Source organism: Cynoglossus semilaevis, chromosome 14 (assembly GCF_000523025.1).
Source record: "Cynoglossus semilaevis isolate Cse_v1.0 chromosome 14, Cse_v1.0, whole genome shotgun sequence".
NCBI classification, from domain to species: Eukaryota; Metazoa; Chordata; class Actinopteri; order Pleuronectiformes; family Cynoglossidae; genus Cynoglossus; species Cynoglossus semilaevis.
In genome coordinates this window covers 15,804,655-15,822,359 of record NC_024320.1, presented here as the reverse complement: position 1 = coordinate 15,822,359, position 17,705 = coordinate 15,804,655, and the positions used below count along the sequence as shown (strand labels likewise).

Genomic DNA, 17,705 nt, shown 5'->3' with positions numbered 1-17,705 from the left:
GGTGGGGTGGGGGGGTGCAGATGGGAGCCAAACCACCAAACACCTCACATTCTGTCCCCATTACAGAAACCTGGGTTTGGCTCAACTGGTGGAGAGAGGACCATCTGAGAGGAGAGCAAGTGGAAATGTGGAGCCAGGGCCAAAACAGGACCGTGTGTGCTGAACATGAGTCTCACTGGATCCATGGATAAAGGTTGTGTGTGTGTGTGTGTGTGTGTGTGTTAGAGGGAGGAGATCAGCTGGAGAACAGAGGGGAGCTGGAAGGGCTACATCTGGCTGACAGAGTGAACTCACTGATCTGAATCACCAATGTGAAGACGCATGGGTAAATAAATATGACATGCACATGATCACAGCGGAGACCGTCTCTACTGCTGTCCACTGTAACAACTTCAACAATATAACAACAATATTAAGCCATTGTTTATCAACTCTTGGGCTATTCAAACAACAGACGATGGCTAACGTTTAGCTAGGTCTTTTAGGGTTTATTTATTCATTAAAATTTGTTGTTGCATTCTGAGGTAGAACAGCTGAGGCATAAATAACAGAAAACGACCACATACTGCATATAATAGATATATAATATATGGTGAAATATATATGGCCATAAAAATATGTTTGAAAATTAAACTTACTTAACTTTAGTACACCAGGTCTTAGCTAAAGCTAACTGTGGGCTAACCTTGACTTACATTTGGTTATTTTAGTCTTAAATTTACTTTTGTTGATTTTGATTGTTGATTTTTTAGGTGTTATTTTTTTTTCACTTCTAAGAATAATTCTGATCCATATAATAAAAGCATTTATTAGTTACTGTTAACTATTGAATCCTGGTTCAATAACTCGAATATGGACTTGATGCAAACAGGTCATAGACCGACTCATAAAACGCGACGGACAGAATCCCAGACTTCCTCTTTAAAAACTCCTTGATGTGTTTCCATCTTGGTCTGGTATTCTGGCTTTTCTATGTCTCTTGGCAGAGAGTGTGGGCAGGAGGTGGCTGAGACACAGGAGTCAGGAGGAGAGCATCTGTGGCGACTGGGCAGCAGCCACCTCAGCTGCATGGATCCTGGGGAGCAGGAAGCAGAAGGCGGGGGGGCCTGGCGTTGAGGACGAGCCTCTGCCGGTGCTCCGAGTGGCCCCGGGGCCTGAACATGGCTGCTGTCCCCGCTGCCCAGGACACATCACTTCAGCTGGATTCAGTCTGTGGCACAGACACAAACACATGGACAGAGGTCTGGATGTTGAGCACAGCGCCTTCATTTAAGCTAATGGCCGGAAGGTGGATTTTCTTCAGTGGCAGAGGCACACAGACTCAGCAGCTGTTGTTCAGAGGGAAAACTGAACACTGAACACACTAGAAGGTTCTTTGGGGACAGAGTCAACTCAGGACCACAGGGTCGTCCAGACTTATTCTTAAGGTTAGCAGATGAGACCATGTACAACGACCCCAGTCTGAGAACACTTACGTCGTTCTCTAATGTCACAAAACCACCACACAAAAGCATGTAGATAAAGTTGGCTAATAACTTAGTAAACTAGCAGTTAGTTAGCCATTTTCCCCAATTTATACATTTCCAAGTATAAAGTAATAATAAGCACAACAAACGCTCCACTACTTTTATCAGCTTGTTTCATCGCTGTTTTTCCACAATATCTCGTCGATCTCCTTCTTAAACATCACCGTCACATACACTGGTTAAAAATACCTTATTCGACTAGTGACACGCCTTTTTTTTAATTTTCAGGACAGAGAAAATACTACAACGTATTCATCACAGTTCTTTATCAAATACCCACTAATACCTAAACACTAAATAATTACCTAATTATTTCAAAGAGTGAGAAGAAAAAGCTAATATAAATCCACACTGTTCCACTAAGGCATTAAAACCACTGCACTGTTGGCACCAATAACAGAATTAGAGAAAGTCTAAGTTTCCGTATAAAATACATTCTAAGCACCAATGAAATGCACCTACTACTTTCAATAAATGTACGTCGTCTTCATTTCCAGTAGAGGGAGACAAAGACAACATGATATTGGTTTTATAAAATGATAAACGAGACTGTTTTGACTGGTTTTACTGCTGCGTCTGTCAACGCATTTAGTCTCATTCGCAAAAGGCAGTACATTTTTGACTCTGAAAGTCAGAATACCTTTTGCTGTATGTGCTCCAAATGTAGTTTTATGATCAATAATAAACTTATGTTTTTCCTGTTTCTTAAGATTTTCTCCAAAAGGACTTTCAACGTGGAATGGAGTCCATACTTCAATCCTCACTCAGTCCCACAGTACAAGTACAAAGTAAAATGTATTTGGTGATATTTTCACACAAGTATTTGCTCCCTTCAACGTTTCTCTAAGGTTTCTCTAAGAATAAAGTTTTGAACGTAGCTCATGAAAAATGGTAAAAAAAAATCGTTTCCAAGAGCCATTCGGACCGAATGTAATGTACAGTAGCAGCAAAAGGAGAAAAAAAAATATTATTATGATTGGTACACACTAATGTAGTTCAAGTATTACATCTAGTAGTAGGTGAATGGTGTCATTATCCAGCAGGACCTCATCATTGGTCACAGAGAAAATAACCGTGTGTCAGATGACAGTACTGGTTCTCAGTGGACAAACGTGAGAGCAGACCATCTAAACAGTACATACACTCTACAGAACCCAAACTCTGCTGCTTCCTCTCAGTCAGACACCTACAGCTCTGTCTTGCTTGGTCTGTGGATGATCTCCTTGTAGCTGCTGTTTCTTTTGGGATTATAGGTCAGGAGGTCACTGAAATCAGTGAGGAGTCTCTGCCAGTAACAGGAAACATCCTGCATTTGTAGGTGGGTGAGGATGAACTCTCTGCCCCTGTACAGAGGAGCAGAAACAGGAAGTTCACTGAATGATCCAAACATTTTTGGATTACATGTAACAGTGAGGTTTAACTGAGGCGGAGGCAGCAAGAAGTTGTTCCTAACAACAAAACCTCAGCAACAGTTGGTGATGAAAACACCATCATCCAACTGGACTTAAAAACTAACTTGTCATTAATACTCAGTAAACAGCACTTGTTAAAAGCCCTTCATGTCTCTCTGACTGCACTTAATCTTTTTTAATTGTATAATTATTGGACATTTTTTCATGACAATGAAAAAAGAAAGAATATGAATTTTTCTTATTTCTTAAAGTCACTACAAAAAATAAAATAAAATCTGCATTTGTTTTATTATGCAGACCTACTGTCCAAGGTTCTATTTGTCAGAATATTTGGATCATATGAAGTGCAGTTTGAGTGAAGTGCTTCATAATTACTCGTTAAATGAAAGTTTGCACTGAAGAACCCTTTAATTTTATTCTTGCTGTGAATGTCATTCACTGCATCTCTGTGTAAAAATATCCTTAAACTATGATCACGTACCTGGCAGCGATCTCCTTTGCTATGTCATCATTCTCTTTGACAAACTGTAGAAGTTCCCTGAGGAAAAAAAGAGGTTTTGAGCACCTTAAAATTAAGCAATAACAAAAGATGAATAATGAATTACCTGACGTCTGAGAGGTCCTGTTTGACTGGGACGTAGTGAACCCAGGGTTTGAGCTGAGGGTAAAAAAACTCCTGCCACTCGTCGCCCACATGGAAGACCAGAGAACCACAGAGGAAGAGATGCTTGAAACGGAAACTGGCAGCCACGCCCCGGAAGTTGAACAAATATCTGTAAAAGATATAAAGATAAGGAGTCTACTCTTAGAGCACTTGCTCTAGCTGCAGGAGAGGCTGAGCTTACTTGTATTTGCAGTGATCGACCAGTGGTATTTCCTTGGCAGGAGGTTTCCCCAGTGTGTCCTGTAACAGGAGGACAGGACAGTCAGCACAGATCAGCTGCTGTCTTTACAATCTCACTGAATTTAAACATTTCCTGTCTGACCCGCTCAGACTTCCAGGCCTGGTTCTTAGTGTATTCTGCGTCCACCAGCTCTGGGTCTTCTCTGGACAGGAGGATCAGAGGGTCTCGCTCTGGACTAGTCCTGCCTCCAAAAACAAAAGGTAGTGGGTAAAACAGCTCCACAGTCGATGTGTCAAATAGTGGACTGGGGCAGGATTCATGTAATAAAAAGTTAAATCTTAAAACATTACGCTACATAAATTATAGTTTTTCTTTTTACTCTTTCTTTTCTCTGACTATTGAATTTTTGCCTGTGTTGACCTGCATGAGCTTAAAGGAAGCTGAACAATTTGGTAGAAACCACAACTGTATCAGCTCTGCACACGTCAGCTCAAGAGTACTTATCTGGAGTAAAGTTTAAGTAAACGGACCGTGAGCCTCTGAAGAATCCTTTCGACACTTTCTTCTTCCACGGCCACTCAGCTGCAGACCTAAACACAGTGGAGGAGTGGGTTAAAACAATGAAAACGTCCACCTATACTCATCCTCAGATGTGGACTAAAGTTTCTTCTTCACTTGTCCTCTTTCAGTGTCTTACTTCTTCAGGTCGTCCATCATCAGATCCCATCGCCCCAGTCCAGTGGGATAAATGGGCCAAACTGCTGGTCCGCCCTCCCAGAATGTCCAGGCAGGATACATGATGTCATGGTAGTCTGAGGTCTGTTTAGATCAGAAAATAAAAAGTGAAAAAGAATACAAACGATTAGCCACGTGAAAATATTTCATCAGAGTTCTGTCTGACCTTACTGAAGGAGAAGACAGGCAGTATCTGCTGACTCCAGTTAGGAACCTGGGGATAATCCCTGACATTAATCACTAACTCAATGTCAGGTAATTTATTGATCACCTCCAGGATGAAATGCTCAACACCACTGCACCTGAAACCACAGAGCTGCTTTAGAACACGCAAGCTAACCCATAGAAAAAAAACCAAACTGACAGAAAAGCCTTACCTGGCAGGAAACATACAGTTGGTTTCTCTGTACAACTTGTGACCAATGATCTGATAATGGGTGCCCACTCCCCTTTTAATGGTGGAAGCCATGATGGCCTCCGAGATTCCTCCTTTAAAGGGTCTCAAGTCCTGCTGTAGCACACTGTGAAAACAATCCTGGTAAAAATGAGGCGAACCACCACAGACGAAGGCAAGGAAGCAAGGATGACCTAACTGTCATAGGAAAAAGTGTTGTCCACCAACTAGGTCACTAAAGAAAAGGGTCACACCCACCTTAGGTGGCAGCTACAGTTGTCAGGGCTGCATGGAGCGTAGCCTGAAACAGCTTTGGATATTTCAGTTTTCATTTTCTTCCACTCAAAACCTACAATAACAACAAACACTGTTGATTTGAATGTAATAACCGCAATTTTATAACAATTAAAAACATGAAAATGTTGCAACAGCTTTTGTTGTAATTTATTAAAGTGCATCTTTTAAAGTTTCTACCTGTAACAGGGATGCAACAAATGGCCCAAAACCAAAGAAAAATGTTCTGCAGCCACATGTCGTCAGTCGTCGAAGAAAACTTTATGAAGGGAATTAGTGGCCAGTGTTGTGGGTCAGGGAGAGAGGCTCACGCTGATGTTGTGGTTCTATTTTACTTTCTCATGAGACAGAAACACAGGTGGGATTTACTTCTAATCCATACACACTCAGGAGCTGACAAACGTGTAATTAAAAAAAACCCCAACATACCTGCACATACACAGTGGAGGATGACGTCAGAACCACTCAGACTGCAGCATTTTTAGCCTCATCAGCTCGTCTGTAGATAAAAGATTAAAAATAAAACAAACAATTCACAACTTTACAACACACATGAAAAATTAACACAAATTGTAGGTCTGTGTCCTGCTCTTAAAACGTACTTTAAAATGGGAGCTTTGTTTTGAACGACTTTTTTGACAAATCACTGCAAACATGAGCTGTATACATTTTTATGGCATGCTTGAAAATCAATCACTGAAAAAAATTAGAAAAAAGTATTGTTTTGAATTATTTATTATTAATTAATATTAGTTGAAAAAATAGGAGGTCCTAAATTTCTACCATTTTAATAGTAGTCAATAATAAGCTAGTCGTTAGCATCAACTTTGTCCAAGCCAAATAATACATTTTTGCACAGTAAGAACTCATTGTACAGGGTGGTAGTACAAATATACAACAGTGTATATCAACAACGAACAAAGAAAACAAAGAAAACATTTTTAAAAGAGTGTAAATAGTGAAAACATAAACTTAAAGTTACCAGCTTCGCGCTACTCTTAGGTTGAGCCCAAATTTTCTGCGCATGTGCAGATACTCCTTGTTTCCGGCACCGGCGGAAACTTGTGCTGCATTCATGTACCATGACAGCGTTGGGATCTTAAAACATTAAATCTTATTCCTTATTGAAGCGTATAAACGTACTGTTAAAACGTTCTCATAATGTAAACAACGTGTCCACTATTTTCAAAATATTAAACTGAGATGAAATTCACTCATTTTTTAATTCACGTTTAAAAAAAGCAGACTTTAATGTTTACGTGACAGGACATAGCAAAACTATAGAAACAGTGGGTTACAGTTGGTCCTCATTCCTGAGTTCGTAGACAAGATTGAATGATCATATTTTAAAAATATAAAAAGAGCGTTTTTAATATTCTGATCACGTGCCATAAACACCAAATAATAATAATAATACTTTGCAAGAAGCTCTTGTACTTTCTTTTAGTTTTTGGTTTATAAATGTTTTTTTCTGGGATATGTCTGTCTCATAAATGATCGTCCTTTAAATGTTCTTCAGCATGAGGAAAAAGAGGAGGAGGAGGAGGAGGAGGTGATAATAGATCCTCCTGAGGTTTGGTCAGTGTGTTTCAATCACAGTAGGAAGAAGAGAAGACAGGAGGAGGAGAATACTGTGTCAGGGTGATACAGAGCCATAAATAGTATATTTCATGGACACATCTGAACAATAATGCATCAAATCTGTCTTTCTCTCCTGTCTGGCCTCTGCCTTCTTCTGGGTTTCTTCAGTAATGCAGAAGAAGGTCTGGAGTTCCCTAATTTTGATGGTAAAGACCGGGTCCTAGAAATCAACGAGCGCAACTTCAAGAAAGCCCTGAAGAGATACGAGCTTCTGTGTCTCTTCTACCACGAACCTGTGTCGGCCAATAAGGGTCTCCAGAAGAGGTTCCAGATGACGGAGCTGGTGCTGGAGGTAAGGAGGAAACAAGAGTAACCGCCCAAAAACACAGTATGAATATATCTGATCACTGTTGGGTTTGTTCTGTGGTCATAGTTGTAAAATGCTGTTGAACTTGTTGTTGACATCATTAGTCTGTACATGATTTAATGCAGAATATAATATGCTGTTAATTTCAATAGAAAATGTGTCAAACCATTTTTTAAACATTCATTCCTAAACTTAAAGATGTATTTAATGTCAATACATTTATCTCATTTACTCAGTGCAGAACAGATGATTAAAACTGTGATGTAAAATGGATTTTAAAGTATTCATCACTTGTATAATGTAAAGATTCTCACCTGGCTGGATGATTTACTGAAGTGTTATAACTAAGGTGAGGCTCTAGCGCCACCATAGGGCCAGTGAACTATGTTTAAGAGTGAGGCATTTGGTCTGTGAAAAGTTTAGTTCACTTCTATCCACCGTACATTGGATTTCCTCAGAGCCTCGGGGCTCGGCTAATTATTCTCACTCCTCTGTGGTTTCGGTGTATCCAGGGATCGTTTCTAGGTCAAACTTTTAATTATCACCTGTTCCAAAAACTCTATGAACTAGAAATGGCTGGGATCTTGTCTCACTTCTCCTTCGCCTTTTTGGTCAACCAGTCCTATCAAGACCAGAAGCAACTTAATGTTGGCAAAAACCAGTCAGTCACCTTGTTGACCCGCTGTTCACAGGTCCGTTGTTGCGGTAACAAAACCTGAGTGAACTTGGCTGATGATTGTCTGTGTTCATTCTCAGCTCACAGCTCAGGTCCTTGAGAACAAGGATATTGGTTTTGGGATGGTGGACTCCCATAAAGGGGCAAAAGTGGCCAAAAAACTTGGTAAGATGTTGAGTCATATATTCCAGACTCAGGTCCTCTTTGTTTCTTTCTCTTTTTATAAAAATATTATTTTTTGAACTCCGAGAGAGCGTTCATATTTAACACCATACTCCTGTCCTACCGCAGGTCTGCAGGAAGTGGGCAGCCTGTACGTTTTCAAAGATGACCGCGTCATTGAGTTTGACGGGGAACTTTCAGCCGACACGTTGGTGGAGTTCCTTTTGGATGTGAGTGAAACCTGGGGCGGCTGTATTTATTATAAGACTTTAACATCCGATGTCACAGGTTTGACTTCTGTGGAGCAGCACAGTTACACTGTGAAAAAAATCATTCATGTTCTAGAAAGACTCAAACTTGTCTTTTCATAAGAATAAATTACAGTGCAAGAACGGTTCTGTAAATCTTAAACTGGTACTAAAGTCAACAGAGAAAAACAAATGGCCAAATGGCAAAGTCCATAATTTGGTGCATCCTCAATTTGTACCTGTAGATGTCAGGATTTACTGAGTACTGAGCTGTGTATTACTGCCCCCTAGGTGCTGGAGGACCCCGTGGAAATGATCAATAATGCCATGGAGGTGCGGGCTTTTGAGAGAATGGAGGAGGACATCCGTCTGATTGGCTACTTCAAGGGGGAAGATTCATGTTAGCGTTACAGTGAATTTATAAAATTAAAGTTAAAAAAAAGTTAAAAGAAAAAAAAAAAACAAGCTTTCTCCGAAGATGGAGTTGACATAAATCAACTTTGTTTCTCCTCAGACTTTAAATCTTTTCAGGAGGCCTCAGAGATGTTTCAGCCCTATATCAAGTTCTTTGCTACATTTGATAAATCTGTAAGTTTATATACATGTTCAATCTGCAGATAAAATATTCATGATCAACATAAGCATCAAAGTCATTATTCTAATGTAAGGAATTCAAGTCTAAACCTGACCCACGTCCTGCTGTGTTCCAGGTGGCCAAACATCTGTCCCTGAAGATGAACGAGGTGAACTTCTACGAGCCCTTCATGGAGGAGCCTGCGGTGCTGCCTGGTAGACCTCTGTCAGAGGTGGACATTGTGGACTTTGTCAAGCAGCACAGGAGGTTGTCCCTTTCATTAACTCTCTTGATGTGGAAGTAGTTTCATCAATAAAAATTAAACTTTGACCTCCACAGGGCCACACTGAGGAAGCTCAGAGCAGAGAACATGTTTGAGACATGGGTGAGTCTTGTGTTCGTCCACTTACTTCATCTTTTTCATCATATTTCTTTTCCTCCACCTGTGTTTGTCCATCAGCAGCTTCTCCTTCCATTAGTTTTCTGATCGTTCCTCTTCAGGGTCTTCTCAGTACCTCATCCATTACCTCTTCTCTGAGTTCTTCCTCTTTTCCGGCTGTCTTGCCTTCTACATTCCTCCTCCAATATCTCCACCATCTCTCCATGAAACAGGTCCAAACTGTCTCAACCTGTCCTCTCTAACGATGTCTCCTTCTGTTCAACCTGATTGTCTGCTCCAACTCCAGGAAGACGACATGGATGGGATACACATCGTTGCATTTGCTGAGGAAGAAGATCCAGGTTTGTTCCTCTGTCTCACCTCGAGTTCCTCTCTGATTCCATTTTTTAAGCACAGAACATTCAGTGAGCTAATTGTTCCGGTTCCTTCTCTCCAGATGGTTATGAGTTCTTGGAGATCCTGAAAGATGTTGCCAGAGACAACACCAACAACCCGGAGCTCAGCATCGTCTGGATTGATCCGGACGACTTTCCTCTGGTTTGGACTCTTTACAACAACTTTACCAAAATTCCATTTTATGTGTTTTGGAATGAAGCATAAATTAAAATAACAAATAAAAATTTAACTTTATTGATCCTACATTTGGGAAACTCTTGTGTTAACAGCAGATTTGCTGTTATTAGCAGCAGGCGCCAAGCATGTGATTCCTCTGGGAATCGAACCCAGGACCTTCAGATATTTCTGACCTTCCCTCGTACACCTCTCACCTGCTTCTTCTTGTCCCTGCAGTTGACCACCTACTGGGAAAAGACATTCAAGTTGGATCTTTTCAGACCTCAGATCGGCGTGGTCAACGTTACAGATGTGAGAAGCACCATTGTTTCAGCAGTTGGAGAACTGACATACAGAACCATAGAGTTTGACCAGAGAACAACAAAAATTATCATTATCGTCCATTGTGTTCTAACAAATCAGTGGCATCTAGACAGACCTGTCACTCTGCTAGAACAAAACAGTTTCTGATTGGTCAGAACTCAGCATTAGCCTGACTTTAAATTCTAATGGACCAAAGTTAGTGAGTTTCAGGTTCTACCGTGGGACAAACAGGTTTGTCTACTCTACAATAACTTTGAATCAACAAAATAATTCACTTCAGTGCACTGTTGGTGAGTCACCACACCTGAAGAATGGCAACATTCCAGGACTTGGACATTAGCGGACATTAGTGGACACTCAGGTTACCACTGAAATGGCCCTTCTTTAAAAATATTTTTCATCTTGTAAAATACAGTAAAAACCAAGCTCGAGCGTACAATTTAGATCTTCCACCCTGGAACTCTTTGTCCTTTATGTTCCAGGCTGACAGTGTGTGGTTGGACATGTCCAATGACGAGGACCTGCCGACTGCGGAGGAGCTGGAGGACTGGATCGAGGACGTCCTGTCCGGGAGGGTCAACACCGAGGATGATGATGAGTCCACAGACGAGTGGGAGAACTATGGTTACAATGTCATGGAAGATGATGACCAGAGTCATGACCTGGATTATCATGATGGTGATGATGATGATGGTGATGATGATGATATCTAAAAAAACAACATTTTGAACAGGGGTCAGATCTGAGGCTGGTTAAAAAAACAAATCAAAAGTTAAAACTATAATGTGCAATAAAATACAAGGAACTGAGAATGAACCAAACTGTGTTTGAACAAGAACAGAAGCCAATAAAGATCAACCATGGGAACACCTGCTTTAGCATGTTTTTGACGTAGACTAACATTTCTAGTGAGGATCCCTGATAAAAATCATTTTTACTGTCGTCCCCTGGTTCCACACGTCAAATTCATTTCAGTGAATCTTGACAGTAAACGTTTTAAAAAACCACAGTCACACAATTAAACTTAGTGATGAAGGAAGCGGTGGATAATAAAAAAATCACTAATTTTCTCTGTGGACTTTGACAAATTCACACCCAGGCTAGAACCAGGAAAATCAGGATGGTGAAGTGGTTTTTCTGCCCCCACGTAACCAACACATTACTGAAGAAGAAGGATTGGAATGAGAGACAGAAAAACATTCCATTTACATGCAAATGCTCCTCATTCCATCTTCTATCCTCCTGCCTGTATCCAACAGGAAGAGGAGCAGGGAGGTGGGGCCATAAAGCCAGGACTGATTAATTCTGACAGCAGGTTTTGTGACACAGAGATTCATTTACCCATTAGGCCTGGAGAAGTCTCTACACCGAAATACAAGAACGGACAAAAGTCTGAGTATTTTGAACAGTTCATGGACAGTGACAGAGGTTTACATGGAGACAGAACACAGATAAGTGATGCTGTTATCACCGGACAAAATCATTTTCTTTTATCTTAACATTTGACAAAATTAACTTTAAAAATATTTTTTTTTGGCACTGAAACCGCAATTTGATAATCGAGTATTAAGGGAAGCGAAAACAATCGGTAAAATTACATGGAGGAAAAAATTGACTAAAGATAATTTATTGCTTCTGCCGCAAGAGGGCAGCAAAGACAAGCAAAGCTTTCCTCTCAGCTGCAGAGGACCACGAGGTCTCCTGTTTTATGGGTCTTTTATATTAAAGCTGACTTAAAGCTAATTGTGACTAACACGAGGTTAATTTTAATACCTTCCAACATCTGCAGCCTTTCCTTGTAGCTTGGCTTTAGTTATCGCCATTTTGGGGTGCTTCAGACCTGACTGTTCTCCTCCTGAGTGACTCTGTCAACACGTGACAGAGGTGAACGTAGGTGTCAATAAAAAAACCCAGACGATCCTGTTAGGAGTACTTCTAGTTATTTTGTGTATCCTTAATGCAACATGTGTCAGTCATCCCAAAGACTTCCAGAAGAAAAAAGAAATATTTGAGTTTACCTGGAAATAACACTCCTGAAGAACAATCCCTATCTGGAAGAATGACCTCACCTGTTCCTGTGTCAGTTTACCAAACTCTAGGAGTGAAAGAGTCGACTGAACAAACCAAAATCTGCTGCCAAATCTTTGGCTGAAAAACAAAAAGGACGTTTTTCACTACACCCTGAGAGGCAGAAGGTTCTGGAAAATGAATAAAGAAATAAAGATTGTCATCATTGATTATCAGAATTTGTTTTTTAAAATATTTACTTCTTAATTTACAAACATACATAAATGTGCATTTAATGCAAAAGTGGAGTGAGGTTTAGCTTCTTTTTTTTCTCAAATGCATTAAATGTAAAAGTAACAGAACTGATGGCCATCATCTTCAATGTCAGGAAGACATTAGTGACGTATGTCCATCATGTGTCAAATATAAAAGTTGAAGTTTTCACTTTCATTTCTTCTTAGTGGTTCATCTGTGTGTTGTGTGAATTCAAAGGCAAGAAAAGTCCTCAAAAGTCCCTGTCTTGTTTGGCTTCAGCGTCTCAAACGCTAGAGGATCGTGTGGTGATGACACACAGGCATACCCACACCCACGCACACACGCACACACACACAAACACACCACATTTTAGATAAGTTCATGACTGATGCCTCCACACATCCTGCAGTGATAAATCTCTCCATCCATAATCAAACCTTAGAAAAGAGGCGGATCAATATATTCAAACAGGTGAGATATACAGATTCATATACAATATATTTATATAAAAATCCAAAAAAAATTTAAAAAATAAAAACTGCAAACCTAAAATAAAATCATTTGAGAGCAACAAGAAAAAACTGAAGAGTAAGAAGTCCTAGACTGAGGTTTCAGACTGTAACCGCAGGACAAACTTGTGTGATTTGGGGTCGATGTATTCCTCAGACAGTTGGATGTACGGGATCTTCCTGGACGTCACCACCAGACTGAAGTCCACGCACTTGAGCAGGAAGACCATGCCGTCCTTCAGGCTGCTGGTGACCGAGGCTTCACTGATGAGGGTCCACTGACGAGAGAGCCAATGATCACGGCTGTACTGCAGGGTCGGGCCGGCCGTCAGGTAGCTTTCCAGAAAGGCCTGCACAGGTGAGAGTTTAAATACATACGTGAGGTGAGAAAACAACGAAGGAGCACGGAGAAGGAGGACAAGAGGAGATGTGCAGTATTTCCTGAAATGTGTAAAATGTAAGAAGGAAAGAAAAAGGAAAACTAAAGCACGTTTTCATGAATGTCTCCTCAGAGAGACACAAAAACACCATCTGACATCATCACACTTCAGTGTGAGTGTTCAGTGAGCCGACCTTGGGGGTCATGTTGTTGGTGATGCAGAAGGCCAGGTGCTGCTGGATGCTTTCCATGCTGTGGCAGTGCTGCTGCTTGGTGGTCCTCAGGTACTTCTGCAGGGCCCGAGCCATGGAGGGAAAAATGGCCTGCGCCGCCTCCCGCGGGTCCATCACGTCTCCTGGAGCCTTCTTCTGCTCCTCCTCCTGCATTCGCTTGATATGTGTGAAGGCCTCCTCTACTGCCACCACCAGTCTGGATCAAGAAACGGGCAGAAACCAGAGGATGGTGTTTAAATTAGCACTGCCTTTAGCCGTCAATTCATAAACAGATAAATCAACATTCCTAAATATTAGAAGAATATGATTTTTTCTATATATTCTGATGAAAATATACAGAAATGTGTGTGTATTACAGCAATGATAAGTGGATGAACAGTGGAATTATTGGGTACGCAGGGGACAAGAAGAACTAGGAGCAGGAACTTAAAACAGTGTCTTTCTGTCAAAGGAACCAGGAACCTAATGAATGAGACCCTGATGCAGCTGCACAGACACAGTCAACATGAACACGGTGGTGTTTGGATCGGAATAAAACACGTGATTATTATTATGTCTATTATTCAGGAGGAATTCCATGTCTGCGGCTTCACTCACCGCGCTCTGCGTTTCCGCACGCGTCTTTCGTGCTCAGCCTCCTCGTAGTACAGCTCGTTGTGGCTGGAGTCTCTGCGTCGAGCGGCTGCGGCGATCATGGCTCTGGACTGGGAGTGAGCCAGACCTGCTGCTGCGTTATTACCTGGCCCTGGGAGGAGGCGGGAATTGGGCTGGAATCAGTTTTATGGAGTTTTCTCATCCATCTAGTCTACAAATCACCCAAGTAGTCCAGAATCAAACCCACAACCGTAAGGGTTGAGAGATGCAAACCTACTCAGACACGGTTGGCCTTCAAGAACAAAAGAACTCTTTAAAATACGTGAACTACAGATAAGATGTACAACAGTGAGGTCAGGGGAACCTGACCCTCAGTCTGGTGTAGTGTATAAAAGAATTCTGAAACGCTCCAGACACAGCGGAAATGTGGGAATACTGGAGTATTCCCACTTATTTAACATTCAATTTTTGTTGTTCTGTGCCTTGAGGAAATCTGGGATCCACTCCACGGAATTTAAAGTTTTGTTTCTTTGATGTTGTTGCAGGTTAAAAGAAGCCCAGCTGGTAAATTATTAATGAAGGTCAGAGATCGGGGATGAAAAGCAGAATTATTCATGAGGAGAGAAATGGGAATTTTCACAGTGCGGTTACATGGGATTCATAGGTGAAGAATGTTACAATGGAAGCCAGAGGGGACGTCATTATTAAATAAAAGAGCAGTTACACTGGTTTGTTAGCTGCTGTTTCTTGATGGTAGTTTGTTTTTTATTACCTGAAAAAAAAGACATTTTATCTGCTGGGAATCATTTGTTATCTCTAACATCAGGAACAGAGAAGATAATACAGAAACCAAACAGGTTGTGTGGTGAAAAAAAACAAAAAACACCTGGAAACATTTGGACGTGAGCAGCGAAAGTGAAGCTCAGTTATTTTTAATTAAAGAAAAGACAGGAGAGTGTCAATGGAGGAGGAGAAGGAGTGAGGGTAAGAATCAGAGAAAAAGACAGAGATAAAAAAGAAGGCGGGCGACGTAGGGCGAGATTAGCGAGGGAGGAGTGGTGAGAAAAGAAGAAGGAGGAAAGGAAACAAGTAAGAAAGCAAAACGAGGGGAAGAGGAGATAAGGAATAAGGACAAGGAGAGAGAAAATGAAGGGAGAAAGAAAAAAAAGTCAAAAGAGGAAGAGGTGGAAAAGTAATAACAGAAAGGAACCAGAAGAAGAGGAGTGAAGAGAGTCGACTGCAGTGGAAACAACAACCAAAAAATGCTAAAAAGTGTTTTTGATTATGAATGATATTGATGATATTTTAACAAAATAATTTTAGGTAAACAAAAACAACATAAGGTCAGAGGACCGTCCCACTCACCCTCAGCAGAGGCTGCTGGGAACTCACCATCCACGTTGTAGACCTTGAGACCGGCCAGGTGTTTGGCAGCACGGGATTTGGAGGCAGAGAGCAGGGCCGGGTTGTGGACGGGGAAGTCGCAGTAATAGTGTTCTATGATGGCCAAGGCTGCTCTCTGAACACTGCAGGAGAGAATTTATATCAGCATCAGTTTCAATAAATTATTATTTTTTCCCACTATTTTGTTCAAGCTGTAAAATCAAAGACAAAGACAAGAGACACAACAGCTACAGGACATTAAGAACGTGCAAGGAAGAGAAGAAAAACAGATGAGGGAGTTAAAAAAACATGCGTGTCCTATAGTTTGTAATTACTAGATGGTAAAAAAAACACCCATTTCAGAACAAACAGAAGCTTTGACGATGAAACTAATCCCTCAGACCACCATTAAACCTCTGACGGGGGTTGGCATGTGAGAGGAAAAAGAAGGAGCTGCGTTTGAGGAGTGAAAGATTTAACGCTGAGACTTAACTCAATGCCTGAGTGGGAAATTCCCACCACAGCTGACACAAAGGACTTTTCACACACTGAGAAGTCCACGTGGTTGGTTCAGAGACAAATAGTGTCAATGAAGTAAAGACTTTAACACAAGACGTTCGTTTTATCACCTTCACTGTCCTGACTGAGGAACATCATCTCTTTAAGGGGGAAAAAAACGAGTGGATCGTTTCTCTGTGATTCTAATAGGATCATGTTATCAGCACAACGTCATCTGACTTCATCTGTCATAACCTCAGCTGTTGGTGCCGAGGAAGGTGGAGACAGTTGGAACCATAAATGCTCAGTGAATAGTTTCTAGTCACAGTCAGTCAAGTGATGGACTGTTTTATGAGCAACAAATAAAACGTTCCAGTAAAGAGCGTCACACCTGTGTGAAAGAGCCACGGAGAGATCGGCATGATTGGCTACATCTTTGTCCAAATCACCTTAAAGCAGGAATTCATTTTTTTCAATGGGCAGCAAAAAAAGTTGAAGGAGGAAAATACAGGAAGAGGAGGGAAACTGAGAGAGAAATATGCTGCACCGTGGCTCCTGATCTCTTACACCCTGGATCGTAAAGCCTGCCAGGTCTTGTCCTTTTTAAACATAGCTCTAATAATGCCATGCTACACAAAAGCAGGGTGTTTCCACAAGTTACACAACATAAAGAAGCAGCTTTTAATAACATGTACTGCTTCTGTGCACTGGGTTGTGGTTTTTGGCTTCACTTAAACTGATAAGAAATTAATTTGTTCCCTTGAATAATGAGCTACTTTTTAAAATCGACAATATCTCCAGAACATTCCCTGTGCTTCATCACAGCGTTAATAACTTCTTTGAAGTAAAATCATTGTCTTTTTGTCTCGGTTAATAATATTTGGATCAGATAAAGAATGTGATATTTGAAAAAATATTGTGTAAAAAACACAGTCTAAGTCCAAACTAAAATCCAGAAATGAAAACTATTGTTTTTAGCCAACAGTAACACAGCGGTCGATATTCTTCTGCTGCCTCGTGTGGTCAGTTTGATTCACAGAATTTTAAACACCTACATCACGAACGTCCAGATCTGAGCACACTGACGAAGGCAGCAGTGGATCAACAACTCCTTTGTGTCGTGACTTCTAAATCACTGCATTTCTCTGTGGAGTTTGGAGCTGCAGAGTCAACAGTCAACAATCAGCAGACAAATAAACGGCAAACACAGCTTGTGTGGATATGTTTGGATAAGTGGGTTAAAGCCTGTGGCGTCTGCTGACCTCCCGTCACTATGGTGTTAACTGACCAACACCTTCACATCCCTCAGCAACACTGGGCTCTGTTCATTCTCTGAGTCCTCAGTGTGTTTTGTCATTCTTTAAACCACGAGGAGTGCTAACTTAATAGAGTCCCATCATGCTCACTGTCTGCATGCTCTTCACATTATCTCAGCACAGCGTCATGGTTCACCCTTGTTCTCTGGCTGCTGTGCAAAAACCACTTTCTCAGCTCAGAATAATTAAGTTAAAGTTAAATAACGTTATTGGTCGGACACAGACAGGGATCTTGGTTTGTAACAGCATGAAAACAGGCAGCAAAACCTGAATGAAGCTGAGAGAATGACAAAATAGATGTTGGCATTTGTTCAAACTTTGGTCAAAGGGAGGCATATGGTGTCAAACTAAGTCAAAGCTGATAAATATATCACTTTATATATATATGTATATATATATATACATATATATATACATATATATATATATATATATATACAT

At 40.9% G+C, this 17,705-nt stretch overlaps 3 protein-coding genes across 4 annotated transcripts in view; 1 reads left to right on the top strand and 2 right to left on the bottom strand.

Annotated features, from left to right (window-relative positions):
• Positions 1-865: 865 nt before the first annotated feature.
• Positions 866-6,275, bottom strand: poglut1 (protein O-glucosyltransferase 1). Of its 2 annotated transcripts, none has more exons than XM_008325322.2 (14): positions 6,189-6,275; positions 5,636-5,705; positions 5,387-5,544; positions 5,171-5,261; positions 4,896-5,039; positions 4,685-4,820; positions 4,481-4,602; positions 4,314-4,373; positions 3,925-4,024; positions 3,784-3,842; positions 3,544-3,711; positions 3,420-3,476; positions 2,717-2,869; positions 866-1,210 (listed from the first exon to the last, which is right to left on the bottom strand). In XM_008325322.2, the coding sequence occupies exons 3-14, from the start codon at positions 5,442-5,444 to the stop codon at positions 1,021-1,023; spliced, it is 1,338 nt and encodes a 445-aa protein (XP_008323544.2). In that variant the 5' UTR covers positions 5,445-5,544; positions 5,636-5,705; positions 6,189-6,275; the 3' UTR covers positions 866-1,020. The 2 variants fall into 2 exon arrangements, with proteins under 2 accessions (XP_008323544.2, XP_016894354.2); XM_017038865.2 differs by having other exon boundaries at positions 5,387-5,540.
• Positions 6,276-6,736: 461 nt separating this feature from the next.
• LOC103389763 (calsequestrin-2-like) lies at positions 6,737-10,957 on the top strand. The gene is made up of 11 exons (XM_008325321.3): positions 6,737-7,139; positions 7,911-7,995; positions 8,122-8,222; positions 8,532-8,640; positions 8,755-8,828; positions 8,951-9,081; positions 9,154-9,199; positions 9,501-9,555; positions 9,651-9,751; positions 10,004-10,078; positions 10,573-10,957. The coding sequence occupies exons 1-11, from the start codon at positions 6,897-6,899 to the stop codon at positions 10,801-10,803; spliced, it is 1,251 nt and encodes a 416-aa protein (XP_008323543.1). The 5' UTR covers positions 6,737-6,896; the 3' UTR covers positions 10,804-10,957.
• A 1,379-nt stretch (positions 10,958-12,336) lies between these two features.
• Positions 12,337-17,705, bottom strand: part of LOC103389773 (vang-like protein 1) — a 27,691-nt gene continuing 22,322 nt past the window's right edge. The window contains 4 exon segments of the mRNA XM_025062432.1: positions 12,337-13,211; positions 13,435-13,669; positions 14,071-14,218; positions 15,433-15,593. Coding sequence (XP_024918200.1) covers positions 12,951-13,211; positions 13,435-13,669; positions 14,071-14,218; positions 15,433-15,593 — 805 coding nt within the window. The 3' untranslated portion in view covers positions 12,337-12,950.

Coding starts and splice junctions, on each gene's coding strand:
- poglut1 (XM_008325322.2), bottom strand. CDS start 5,444: ATGTGGCTGCAGAACATTTTTCTTTGGTTTTGGGCCATTTGTTGCATC. Junction 5,262..5,386: donor TTGTTGCATCCCTGTTACAG/GTAGAAACTTTA, acceptor TTGTTATTGTAG/GTTTTGAGTGGAAGAAAATG. Junction 4,603..4,684: donor CTGTCTTCTCCTTCAGTAAG/GTCAGACAGAAC, acceptor TGATCTAAACAG/ACCTCAGACTACCATGACAT.
- LOC103389763 (XM_008325321.3), top strand. CDS start 6,897: ATGCATCAAATCTGTCTTTCTCTCCTGTCTGGCCTCTGCCTTCTTCTG. Junction 7,140..7,910: donor TGACGGAGCTGGTGCTGGAG/GTAAGGAGGAAA, acceptor GTTCATTCTCAG/CTCACAGCTCAGGTCCTTGA. Junction 9,082..9,153: donor TTTGTCAAGCAGCACAGGAG/GTTGTCCCTTTC, acceptor TGACCTCCACAG/GGCCACACTGAGGAAGCTCA.